The sequence below is a fragment of the Sus scrofa genome, chromosome 11, assembly GCF_000003025.6.
Source record: "Sus scrofa isolate TJ Tabasco breed Duroc chromosome 11, Sscrofa11.1, whole genome shotgun sequence".
NCBI lineage: Eukaryota > Metazoa > Chordata > Mammalia > Artiodactyla > Suidae > Sus > Sus scrofa.
The window spans coordinates 64,753,791-64,767,612 of record NC_010453.5 but is presented as its reverse complement, the minus strand read 5'-3'; the positions used below and the strand labels follow the sequence as shown (position 1 = coordinate 64,767,612).

General features: G+C 44.7%; 1 protein-coding gene across 1 annotated transcript in view; it reads right to left on the bottom strand.

Annotated features, from left to right (window-relative positions):
* Window positions 1-13,822, bottom strand: part of LOC110255845 (multidrug resistance-associated protein 4-like) — a 131,054-nt gene that overhangs the window by 83,631 nt on the left and 33,601 nt on the right. The window contains 3 exon segments of the mRNA XM_021065788.1: window positions 4,011-4,202; window positions 5,641-5,730; window positions 8,887-8,988. Coding sequence (XP_020921447.1) covers window positions 4,011-4,202; window positions 5,641-5,730; window positions 8,887-8,988 — 384 coding nt within the window.

Below are 13,822 nucleotides of genomic sequence, written 5' to 3'. Positions count from 1 at the left end.
GTGTGGGTTGCAGGAGAAGAGGAGGCCTGTGCTGTGTGGGGGTGAGGAAGGGGAAGGATGGGGTCCCACTTACTGAGCTGGGGAAGACGGTGGATGCAGGTTTGGGAGACTTTGGTTGTGGACAAGCTGTGGTGACCTCTAGGTAACATCACCGTGAAGCTGGATGTGCAAGTGTGAAGGTTTGGGCTAGAGGCACCAGTGTGAGGGCTGGTGGCACAGGCTGGTGAAGGCACAGGTTTATTTTATCAGAGAATGAGTGTGGCTTAAACTGGCCATTTTGCTGACTCGGTCTCAGCTTCCCACTTTCAGAGAAGGGACAACACCTGACCCATGTCTTCACAGTGATACTTAAGGCAGGTGATAGGGTGACAGACAAGATCTGTACAAGAAATGGGGGCAGAAAGAGCAGGCTTGGCAGGAAAAACCAGAGGGAAAGACACAGTGAGCTCGAGGGACACTGAGCAGAGCAGCTGGACTAAGTGGGTGCTTATCCTACTCAGTGAAAAGTCATGAAAAACTCGAAGCTGAGAAGGATGAGAAGTTATGACTTGAAGAACTGGGAATCTATCAAAAGTTATATCTGAGTATTATTTAAGAAGTAAATAGGAGTTCCCGTCGTGGCGCAGTGGTTAACGAGTCCGACTAGGAACCATGAGGTTGCGGGTTCAATCCCTGTCCTTGCTCAGTGGGTCAAGGTTCCGGCGTTGCCATGAGCTGTGGTGTAGGTTGCAGACGCGGCTCGGATCCCGCGTTGCTGTGGCTCTGGCGTAGGCTGGCAGCTACAGCTCCGATTCGACCCCTAGCCCGGGAACCTCCATATGCCGCAGGAGCAGCCCAAGAAATGGCAAAACGACAAAAAAAAAAAAAAAAAAAAGAAGTAAATAGACATGAGTTCATGCTGTGGCATAGTGGGTTAAGGATCCAGATTCGCTATAGCTGTGGTTCCAGCTCAGACTTGATTCCTGGCCCAGAAATTTCCACATGCTGTGGGGTGGCCCAAAAAGAAAAAGAAGTAAATAGACAAACCAGAATATCTGGGAACAAAAGATGAGAAGAACAGCCCCCCAAATGGCAAGAGGTCAGGTTCAGGTTGCACGTTATCATATTAGAAACCTTTTCTTAGATTGCCTATAATTACCACTCTACCATCCTGGCACAGACAAGCAGAGTTTGGCGGTTGGTGGCAGGAGTGTAACCCACTAATCCTCTCAGACATCAACCTAGGACACACAGCAATAGTTTTCTGCAGATGGAGCTCTCATGTCTGTCTCTATGTTAGCAAATTTGGGGAGAAAGCAAGTGGCACTCTGGCGTCTTCATGATAAACAAGTCCTTTGATCACCTTAAGTCTCATTTTCCTCTTCTACAGACTGTGTTACAAAAACAAGAAGCACTACACTTAAGGATGCTGTGAGAAATCAAGGAAACTCGAACACATCCTCACACCATGCACAAAAATAAACTCAAAATGCCTGAAAGACTTAAACCTGAAACAAGACATCCTCAAACTCCTAGAAGAGAACATAGGCAAAACATTCTCCGATATCAACCTTACCAATATTTTCTCAGGTCAGCCTCCCAAGGCAGCAGAAATAAAAGCAAAAATAAACCAATGGGACCTCATCAAACTGACAAGCTTTTGCACAGCAAAGGAAACCATAAAGAAAACAAAAAGACAACTTACACAATGGGAGAAAATAGTTTCAAATGATGCAGCTGACAAGGGCTTAATCTCGAAAATATACAAACAACTTACACAACTCAATAGCAAAAAAGCCAACAACCCACGTGAAATATGGGCAAAAGATGATCTAAATAGACATTCCTCCAAAGAGGATACACTGATGGCCAACAAGCACATGAAAAAATGCTCAACATCACTGATTATGAGAGAAATGCAAATCAAAACTACCATGAGATACCACCTCACCCCAGTCAGAATGGCCATCATTAATAAGTCCACAAATAACAAGTGCTGGAAAGGGTGTGGAGAAAAGGGAACCCTCCTGCACTGTGGGTGGGAATGTAAATTGGTACAACCACTATGGGAAACAGTATGGAGGTACCTTAGAAAACTATACACAGAACTACCATATGACCGAGCAATCCCACTCTTGGGCATATATCTGGACAAAATCTTTCTTGAAAAAGACACATGCACCCGCACGTTCTTTGCAGCACTATTCACAATAGCCAAGACATGGAAACAACCAAAATGTCCACCAACAGATGAATGGACTAGGAAGATGTGGTATGTATACACAATGGACTACTCCTCAGCCATGAAAAAGAACAAAATAATGCCATTTGCAGCAACATGGATGGAACTAGAGACTCTCATACTGAGTGAAGTAAGTCAGAAAGAGAAAGACAAATACCACATTATTATTGTTTTTTCAAGGCTAGGGGTCAAATCAGAGCTGCAGCTGCCAGCCTACACCACAGCCACAGCAATGTGATAGGAGCCACATCTTTGACCTAAACCACAGCTCACAGCAACACTGGATCCTTAACCCACTGAACGAGGCCAGGGATCCAACCGTCATACTCATGGATGCTAGTTGGGTTCGTTGACCGCTGAGCCACAATGGGAACTATATTCCTCCATCAGGTGAATTCAGTTTTCAACATTCATTTGCTAATTTTATTTAAATGTCAACATACAGTTAAACAAGCACTTCATCTTGCCATTTTCTGTGAAACTGAATGCCGTTTCTGAAAACAATCTCTCCCACAGTGAAACAATGCAGTACTAAGAAATTTTTAAGGAAAAAAAGAAAAAATACTAAGGAGTTCCCTTCGTGGCTCAGTGGTTAATGAATCCACTAGGAACCATTAGGTTGCGGGTTCGATCCCTGGCCTCACTCACTGGGTTAAGGATCTGGCATCGCCATGAGCTATGGTGTAGGCCGGCAGCTACAGCTCCGACTAGACCCCTAGCCTGGGAACCTCCACACGCCACAGGTGTGGCCCTAGAAAAGACACAAAAAGAAAAAAAGAAATTTTAAAGCAGAGCTTCCCCTGTGCCTCAACTGGTTAAGTACCCTACGTCCTCTTTGTGAGGATGTGGGTTCAATCCCTGGCCTCATTCAGTGGGTTAAAGATCAGGCATTGCTGTAAGCTGTACGTAGGTCTCAGTGCGGCTCAGATCTGGTGTGGCTGTGGCTGTGGCTGTGTCTGGCAGCTGCAGCTCTGATTCGATCCCTCACCTGGGAACTTCCATGTGCCACAGATGCAGCCATAAAAAGAGGAAAGCAAGAAAGAGAAAGAAATTTTAGAGCATTCTCTATTCTTTAAATAATAAATTACAAGTGCAGAGGGCAACCTAGAGACTGAAAGGGATGTAGGAGGCATCAGCCACGTGCAGGGGGCAGAGCTCATGTGAGTCTGATTCAAACCAATGGTGAAGGAGATTTCTCAGTGAGCTGGTTAACAAATGTAAACACAGATGAGAATATTGATGATATTTAAGAATCTGGGTTATTTTTCAGGTGACATAACATGATTTTTTTTCCCCCCAAAGGCTTTCCTATCTTTTAGGAAAAACGAATGAAATGTTTACAGATGAACTAATCTGAGGTCTGGGATCAGCTTCAGAATAATTTGGGGTGGGGTGGGGCTGGGGCTGGCAGAGGGCTGGGTGCAGATGCAGCAAGACTGGATTGGATGCCAGTGATGCTGGTTGAAGCTGGGTACCTGAGGGTTCACTACAAGATGCTCTCTACTTTTGCAGATTTTTTAGATTGTCCATTAAAAAATAGGTTAAAAGTAAGTGAAACTTCACAAAATGAAGGAATCTCCCTAAAAAAGCATTGAGAGTTGTTAACACCTCAGGATTGAAATAATAGTGTATGTGCCTGCATATTTACCCAGAAAGCCACCTTAAATTATTAAAAATTCAAAGATCTTTCAAATTAAAAAAAAAAAGAACTTTCAACAAGCCCTGTAGTTAAATCAACAGTATTATTATTTGAAATCTGAGTACATGCAACTCAGAAGTCATTACTCACCTCTTCCAGAGCACAAGCCTTTAGTACTTTTTCATATCGGTCTTTTTCATATTTCTTCCCAAATAAAATATTACTCCTCACGGTTCCGGGAAACAGCCAGGGCTGCTGAGGAACATACGCGATCCTCCCGCGCACGGTGACCTGCCCCTGACTCGGGGGCAGCTCCCCCAGCACCGCACTCAACAGTGACGACTGAAACAGACACAAACATACCCATGAGCAGGCAGCACCCAGGATGAACAGGCCCCGCAGCACAGCTTCCCTGCCCTGGGCGCTTGATAAACAACAGAACCCTTTTGTTCAGAGTAGGATAAAGTACAGTACTGGCAGATGTGGCAAAAATCTTAATTAACATTATTAGAAAGTGTAAACTAATGTTTGATAAGGAATATTAACAAGATAGTACAACAACATAGTCTGCCCAAGAATTTCCCCAAATGAAGTGTTATACTCAGCAAAGACTAGTAAGAATGACAGTGTTCCCATCATGGCTCAGCAGTAACAAACCCAACTAGTATCCATGAGGACACAGGTTTGATCCCTGGCCTCGCTCAGTGGGTTAAAGATCCATCCGGCGTTGCCATGAGTTGTGGTGTGGGTCGCAGATGTGGCCTGGATCTCACATTCCTGTGACCGTAGTGTAGGCCAGCAACTGTAGCTCTGATTCAACCCCTAGCCTGGGAACTTCCATATGTCACGGGTGCGGCCCTCAAGAGCAGAGAGAAAAAAGAATGTCTGACATCCTTAACGAGCACAGCAGCCCAGCATGTGTCTGGTGTTTAATGCAGTTGTTCCTGCATCTGGGTATCCTCTACCTGACAGGTACTTATTCTTAAAAAGCTCTGTGTCAGGAATACATCCAAAGATGATTATTTAAAAGAACTCTGCAGGGCGCTGTGTGCGAGGAGCAAAGTCCATCCCAGAGGAACCATCGCCCTCACATGGACACAGCCCACGCTGATGGTCTGCACTCTGTTGCACAGACACAGGACTCCAGTGCACGTGCACGAACTCCGGATCTTCTACACACACAGGGGACGTGTCTGTGTCCACACCACCAGGGCACTCGCCACACAGGGCTGAAATAACCTGCCTGCGTCTCTGTGTCGCCCCGGAACCTGGCTGCCTCTGGAGGGCAGGGGGGCGGGGTCTTGCTCACGCCTGTGTCTCTGGCTCCAGCCCGTGGCTGCACATTCACATTCACACATGACTGACTGACAGGACCAAGTCCAGTCACAGGAGGAGATGCTCAAAGCTTCCCAAACAGCCTTGACAGCCTCCTGACTTCCTGGAGGGCCACCGTGACAAAGAGAAGTCCCCAGGTCTCAGTCTATCCTGAACAGCTCTCACATAAATCATTTCCTTCACTGGGACATACAGATTCCCAACAAGCAGTTCCAGCTGTGCGAATGGAAGCACCAAGAAGGAAAACACAGTGTGTGTTTATCCAGGTTTATTTGGCCATGAAACCTTCTTGCAAAACAAAAGTTCCGTGGATCACACTTAGAGAAATGCTGTTCCACATACACCCAATGCACACTGGGTGTTTTCCACACACCTTTGGGCTGGACTCTGAGATTTGCTAGGGGCTGCATCATTGCATCAAGCTGCCTGAAGCATCATAACTTACCTTTCCTGCTCCCACAGGTCCGACCACAGCTAACAGTTCCCCGGGTCTGACAGTAAAGGAAAGGCCTTGGAGGGTTGGAATTCCTGAGGCCTACAAATGAAAGTTTACAAAAATGTGCCCATTTCAATAAAGTAACACAAACTGCTTCAGAAAGTGAAGAAAATTAAAGGCCACTGATACATGAATATAACCCCGATCTTCCTCCTTCCTGTGTGAAGATACTGTGTCCTGGAGGCCTTTTCATCCGATCACACCTCTCTAAGGGTTTGAAGCAGCTTAGCTGCCTTTAGGAAGGATCCATCTTTTACCAGATTTCCACACGGACACAGCCCTAGACACCCACAGAATTTAAGCAGTTGAAATGACAAGGCACCTGCTTGAAAGGCAAATTTCATGATGCACACTAGCTTATTAAAATAATATACTTAATACAATATTCAGTGTGGGAGGTTTTTAGCCATTCATCAGTTTGAATTATGACCCTTGGTTTTATTTATTTATTTATTTTTTATGGCCGTGCCTATGGCATATGGAAGCAAGTACATGGAGTGCCTGGCCCTTTGCTAAGAAATAATTTGAAATATTCACTAATATCTCCATTTTTCGCATGAGAAAGATTTAATCTCAGTAATGCCCAGAAAGCAAAGGGGCACTCCATATGCCAAAGTCTCTTGGTAAATTCATGTCAATGATGGTCAAGGCTCTAATTTCTATTGTTTTTCTTTTTAGGGCTACACCTGAGGCATATGGAAGTTCCCAGGCTAGGGGTCGAATCAGAGCTGCAGCTGCCGGCCTCCACACAGCCATAGCCACACCAGATCCAAGCCAGATCCATGACCTAGGCTGTACCACACAGCAATGCTGGATCCTTAACCCACTGAGAGAGGATAAGGATCAAACCTATATCCTCATGGATACTAGTCAGATTCTTAACCCGCTGAGCCATAATGGGAACTCCAAGCCTCAGATTTCACCAGGGATGTATTTAACACTAACAGCAACAAAACTGAAGAATAAAGAACTTAAGCATGACTTCACGGATCAGAGTGAAAAAGCCTCAGTCTTATACACCTTACAGGCATTACCTGTTTGGCTAGACAGGAACAAAAAAGTACTTCTACTATTAACAAAACAAAACAGTACCCACAAAAAAAAAAAAAAAAAAAAAAAAACAGAACATGGAGATACATGCGACAGCACACAATCCAAGTGAGGGAGAAGAAAGACCGAGGACTCATCATGCCAATCACAGCTCGTGTTCCTGAACAATCTGTAAGTTCCAAGATAAAGAGACGGAAGGGTGTATGTATATCTGTACATATAATGTTAGGAAATTCTCAGGAGCTGCTCATGCTTAAAAAAAAAAAAAAAAAGAGGGGGTGATTAGTAAAATGCCCAAAAGCAGAGGGGCTGGATAAAAAGTCTGGATAATCTTCAAACTGAAAAGCTTTTCTGGGAATGACTGAACAGATTGTGGGATAGTCACTTACTAAAACAAAAATTACTCTATCAAAACTGCTAGCCCCAGATTTCATAGCAATTATAAAAACTATCAAGAAGCTAGATTTTAATACAAGAGAAATTTTTTTATACTTCTCCACTTCATTCTTCTTGTCCGACACTTAGGGTTCCTATTTTAGTTAGGACTACAAAATAGCCACATACATCAGCTTGCTGTCCCCCACTATCACACACACACAGTCTGTCAGGACAGACCCAGAGCTCCCTCTCCATCAGGCTTCAGGATCCGGCACTACCCCAGTGTAACCAGAAGAGGGCAGCACCAAACAGCTCAGGGGTACTGGGTCCCCTTCTCTCCAGGTTATCCAGGCTCAGGGGACAATGACTCAGCCAGGATCATCAGCTGAGCCCCTACTCTGTGCCAAACCAGTTGGATACCCCTACCCCCTGGAGATTTGGAGGTTCCCACAGGACCATTTATTTTGAAATTTAAAGACTGAGACAGGATTCCGTGTGCGCAGTGGTAACGAATCGACTAGGACATGAGGTGGCGGGTCAGTCCTGCCTTGCTCAGTGGTTAGATCCGCTTGCGTGAGCTGTGGTGTAGGTGCAGAGCGGCTCGGATCCGCGTTGCTGTGGCTCTGGCGTAGGCGTGGCTAAGCTCCATTCACCTAGCTGGACTCATATGCCGGAGTGCCAAAAATAGCAAAAAAAAAAAAAAAAAAAAAAGACTGAGACAAGGCCATCATTTCATGAATGAGACCTGGGTGCCTGAGACCTTCCCCCACCTGCCCACCTGGCTGTCTAGAGGAGCAGGTTAGAGAGCTCGTGTCTATCTCCTGCCTCCCAACCAGCATGTGCTTCATTCAGACTCGGCTTCTCCCCAAAACCCCCAATGTCTGTGCCCTCCCCCTCCTGGGGACTCTCACCCATGACCTAACCTGACAGGCCCTAATTACTAATGACCCCAGCATGGGACACAATCACCATAGGCAAGGCCAGGACAACAGAATAGGGTGCTCTGTACTACAATGCAAGGTGCACAAAGTCTGAGGATGTAACCCAGCAGGACCCTATGCAGTTTTCCTGGGACAGACCCCTCCCCCGTGTCCTCTGCCTGCCTCTTGTTTGCAGAAAAGCTATAGTCTCCCGGGTGTCCTCTGAATCCCAGAAGCCTGGGTCAAGAATTAATAACTTAAAAGATGTGAACATATAGTGACAAACGTAGCAGCTGACCAGGAGAACTGCTAAGAATTTAAATGACTGGCTGCCACCAAAGTAGCCAGCACCACCCAGCAGCTTAGGAGGGGGTCCCGACCTACCCCCCAGCAAAGATCCAGATCACGACCTTGCTCCATGTATTGCAATGAGATGGTCAGAGAGTATCAAGGCAAACATACGTGCACTGATTCTCCAAAGCCTCTGATTTTTAACAGTTGCTTATGTATCTGTCAGTGAACCCCCTTTACACTGCAGCACTTTGTCTGGCCAGTCATATAATTCTACCATAACAAATGTAAGTACTTTAAGTTCAAAATGTGCTAACACTGTGAAAGTTCTCTTGAAAATGAGATGGGAGAACAAGTCAAAGGTCTTAGGCTGCCTTTATACTTAATTTCCATTAGTTACAAACTTTATTCCTCATTTTCAGCAATTTTATAACATACTTTGGGTAAATGAGTAAATCACATTTTATGCCTTGTGTAAATTCTCAAAATTCTCCAATAAATCTATGTTGCTGACAGTCTTTTAGCAGTTACATTCTTAGAATAGAGGACTTGTTACCTTGTCCCAAAAAGCAGTGAAATCTTGCAACTGTACTATCGTTTCGCCATCTGATGGCAGCTGAGAGTTGCGCTCTGATACCTCATCGAGTAACAGAAAGTTCTGCAGAAAAAGGAAAAACAGATATTTAAACTGCAGAAACAAAGTACAAAAATAATTGCTCCCCTAGAACTTGCACTAAAAAACTTTATACAGCCTACATATCATTTTGCCAACCATACTTAAAGTGTTGGTTCACTCCAGAACATACTAAATAACATATAGAATAACATACTATTATTAGTGTAACATATACAATCAGGTAATATAGTATGTATATAGTATACATAATAGAGTATATATGTGTGTGTATATTTACCTACATATACATATATATGCACGCACGTGGCCACACACACACACACAAATTAAGAGTTCTGGCCATGAGGAAAGTTGTAACTTTCTCACAAAGTGTCCTTGTTCCTCCTTTAAGTGAAAATATGCCTCTAAACTCTAACACCTTTAGAACCTGGACACTTCCATTGTTTTACTTTTGTGTTACTAACAACAAACACAGGAGCTACTAGGAAACAATTCCATAAGACTGTTGAATCCCACCATCTGCCAAGCACCAGGCACATGCTGGAACAAAGGGGAAGGCCATTCCCAGGCCTTCGGGAATCAGGTGTCACAGGACTAGCTGGGAGCACAAGACCTCCAGCAGAGACTCAGAAGGAAAATCCTGGTTCTGCCAATTTGGGGTCATGACCTTTACCCAGACACTTAAGTACACTCTGCTCTGCTCCTCACCGTGTTAAATCCACATCACTGCTTGTCATTAACTATCACTTAAGTCATTGTTCTAAAAATGAAATGCTCTTGTTACCTTTCTATCTCTTAACAAACACTATACAAGCATCATCTCACAATCACTGGTCAGTGCTCTCAATTGCACAGCAGGAATGGCCCATCTTCCACTTCTTGCCATTTTCCCACAATTTAGCAGCTATTCGACACCGTTTAGCTGAGTAAAACCAAGCCCTGGGAACCACTACAAAGCTAACACAAATCTAAGCAGCTTTGTGATCAATATAACCTAAAAGACACATTTAACTGGAGGGAAAAGCCACTGAGGACTATCAGGGCTTTGAAATTGTGGCAAGATATTTACAATCTTACTGGAGTCATTCAATGCGAAGACCTTCAGCCTCCTTTCCTTACTAAGAGAAAAATACAGAGGCTTCTTGGACCTACAAGGTTGTAATAAACAATCCAATTTCTGTACAAGGAAAAAAAAAAAAAAGGAAACTGAAAAGCATGTGTAAACAAGAAGACACGACACTATGAAGCCACCTGGAGGTCTGCCGTGGGGACGGACCATCCCCCACATCCAAGGTGGGCAGGGGTGGTGGATTTCCTTCTTAGAGCCCCAGACGTGACCTGGTGCAAATCCCGGAGGGGCCCATCCAATCTGCTGAGTCCCAGGCTGCAGAAGCAGTGGGGCAGCAGGGCTTAACAGCACCTGAGCTCTACACTCGACGTGTCCCCCACACCTTCAGCGCATCCACAGACAAACCTCGCCCAGTCCTGACATCCGGTCAGTCCACTGGGCTGACCTTCTCTTTCCCTCCCGCTGCCCTTTCTGCCTTCTCAGTGGGCAGTAACACATCTAAGAGAGAGATGAGAAAGGAAGAAAACGGAGCATCTGATTACTGCCCACTAACCGTTAAAAAAGGAGGCTGAATCAGACCCATGGCTGGTTGGTGGCCTGGGTCTTAGAGCAAATACCAGGTATTTCAAAAGCCCCTCAGAACTCAAAGCCAAGTTCATGCTCTTCTCCTCCTCAAATCTGGTCCTCTTCTAGTATTCCACATTTCAGTGCATCCAGGTGATTCTGCAGCCCCCAAACCCAAAGCAGCCCACAATCCACCTCTCGCTCCCCTACTTCATCACCATCCCCAGGAAAATGCAAAGCATCAGCCTCCCACCTCCCCCACCTCCCAAGCCCTAAGGACATAGAGATGCACACTGAGTTTCATTATTTGGTTCTTGATTAACCCGCCACTTGATGAAACATAAATTCCAAGCAGAAAGGACTTTCGGTACTTGCTCACCTGCCACTGGACACGTGCATCTAGCCTGCGCCAGGCTCCAAGCAGCTACCCTGTTATTCTGTGGGGTACGTGACTGAATGGGTGAATAAATTGCAAATTGGCCCCCAAAAAGTCTAGCACAAACCAAGACAGGTTTTCCTCTAAATTCATTTTAGTCTTAAGATTCTTTCAGTCTTAACAAGATGTCTTTATATTTGCTAAAGGACATTGAGGCTTTGTGTGTTTTCCTATTCTACAGCAATGTTTCCCAAACGTGGCCTACTTGCAGGAGCACAGGGGCGCTTACTAAAGACATAGGTACCTTGGGCCCCAGCCAAGACCTGGAGAATCAGAATCTCCAGGGTGGGATCATTTAGTTTTAATAAGCACTCCAGGTAATTCTGATGAACCAGAGACCTAAGCTTTTTAAAGGGTTGTAGACACTAGAAGGGCTGAAAAAGGGTCCATGATCTAATAGAAAAAAATTCAACAATTACCTCAACACACCACGAAGCAGGTTGCTGGGCTACACCCACCCTTGTCACCACTCTTATTCTCAGACATTTTCCCCCTTTACTGACAACAACTAATGCTGAACAGATCTCTAAACTCCTAGACCACCTTCCTGCCATAAATTTTATGTACATGAGAAAAAATTTAGGTTTGCTGCCCAAAACAAAGGTGCTTTGTTCATCAGGACACAAAGCAGCTTGACCAAGTCAGCCCCAGGAAAATCCCAAGTCCTCAGCAGGTTGTCATGTTCATGCTACTGCACACAACTACGTGGCAAGGAATTTCAAGCCTCAGACAGTTCAGCTGCATTTGGTGGAAAAGAAATCAAAAACCTACCCAATCCTACTGTACAGCACAGGGGAGTCTATTCAGTCTCTTTTGATAGAACATGATGGAGGATAATATGAACAAATAATGTGCGTGTATGTGTGTATATATATATGTTTATGTATATATATGTGTGTGTATATGAGACTGGGTCACTTTGCTGTAAAGCAAAAATTGATACAACACTGTAAATCAACTCTACATTAATTTTAAAAAATGTTATTAAAGAATTAAAAAAAAAATCCGTAGTTCCTTTTGTGGCTCAGTGGTAACGAACCCGGCTAGTATCCAGGAAGACTCAGGTTCAATCCCTGGCCTCGCTCAGTGGGTTAAAGGATCTGGCATTACCATGAACTATGGTATAGGTCACAGACACCACTACAATTTTGTGTTGCTGTGGCTGTGGGGTAGGCCAGCAGCTGCAGCTCTGATTCAACTCCTAGCCTGGGAACTTCCATATGGCCCAGGTGCGGCCCTAAAAAGAAAAAAGAAAAATCCTACTCAAATATTTGAATACAATTCCCTGAAAACCTTCTGCAGGACCCCTTTTGTCATAGACTCTCTGGGGCATCACATAATCCATCAGAGAATCAGAGTTATCACTTTTCCACTAAAACCATCCTTAACGGTGAGGCACCTATGGGGTCACAGACATGATGGAGCTGGATGGTCTGCTCGGTGGCACATTTTCTGAGCACCTGCTCTCTGCGAGGAGGAGGATGGTGAACAGGGCCCTGTATCTGCCCTTTAGATAAGGGAGGGAAAGAAATCCATAAACAGGTGGCTTAGTGAGGACAGAGTCACATCCAGGAGCTCAAAGGAAGAGAGAGGGACTCAAGAGGGTGTGAGGGTCAATTTTATGTCAACCTGGCTAAACCACAGCCCCAGACACTCACTCACACACACACACACACACACATCGCAGTGAAAGTATTTTTCAGATGAGATCGACATTTACATCCATGGACTTGGAGTAAAGCAGGTGATCCTCCATAGTGTGGATAGGCCTCATATAATGAGTCAGAGGCCTTAAGAGAAAAAGTCTGAACAGCTCCATGGAGGAGGGAATTCTTTGTTGTTGTTGTTTTGTTTTTTTGTTTTTTGCCATTTCTTGGGAGTTCCTGCGGCATATGGAGGTTCCCAGGCTAGGAGTCCAATCGGAGCTGTAGCTGCCAGCCTATGCCAGAGCCACAGCAACGCGGGATCCGAGCCACGTCTGAGACCTACACCACAGCTCACGGCAACACTGCATCGTTAACCCACTGAGCAAGGCAGGGATCAAACCCCAACCTCATGGTTCCTAGTCGGATTCGTTAACCACTGAGCCACGACGGGAACTCTGGAGGAGGGAATTCTGTCTCAAGATCACCTTCGATAGAGATACATTTTAGCTAAAGCCTTATTTTTTTTGGTTGTGTGGTTGGTTGTTTTTTTTTTAAGTATATATATACACACACACACACACACACACATTGTTTTTCTCACATTATCCTCCACCATGTTCCATCACAAGTGACTAGATATAGTTCCTGTGTATACAGCAGGATCTCATTGCTAAGCCACTACAATGCAATAGTTTGCATCTACTAACCCCAAACTCCCAGTTCATCCCACTCCCTCTCCCTCCCGCTCAGCAACCACAAGTCTATTCTCTAAGTCTATGAGTTTGTTTCTTTTCTGTAGAAAGGTTCATTTGTGCCCTATATTGGATTCCAAATATAAGTAATATCATATGGTATTTGTCTTTCTGTTTCTGACTTACTTCACTTAGTATGAGGGTCTCTAGTTCCAGCCATGTTGCTGCAAATGGCAGGTTTTGTTCCTTTTATGGCTGAGTAGTATCCATTGTGTATATATACCACTTCTTCTTAATCCATTCATCTGTCCATGGACATTTAGGTTGTTTCCATGTCTTGGCTATTGAGAATAGTGCTGCAATGAACGTAGGAGTGCAGGTATCCTTTTCTCTTTTTTTTTTTTTTTTTTTTTTTGTCTTCTCTAGGGCTGTACCCACAGCATATGGA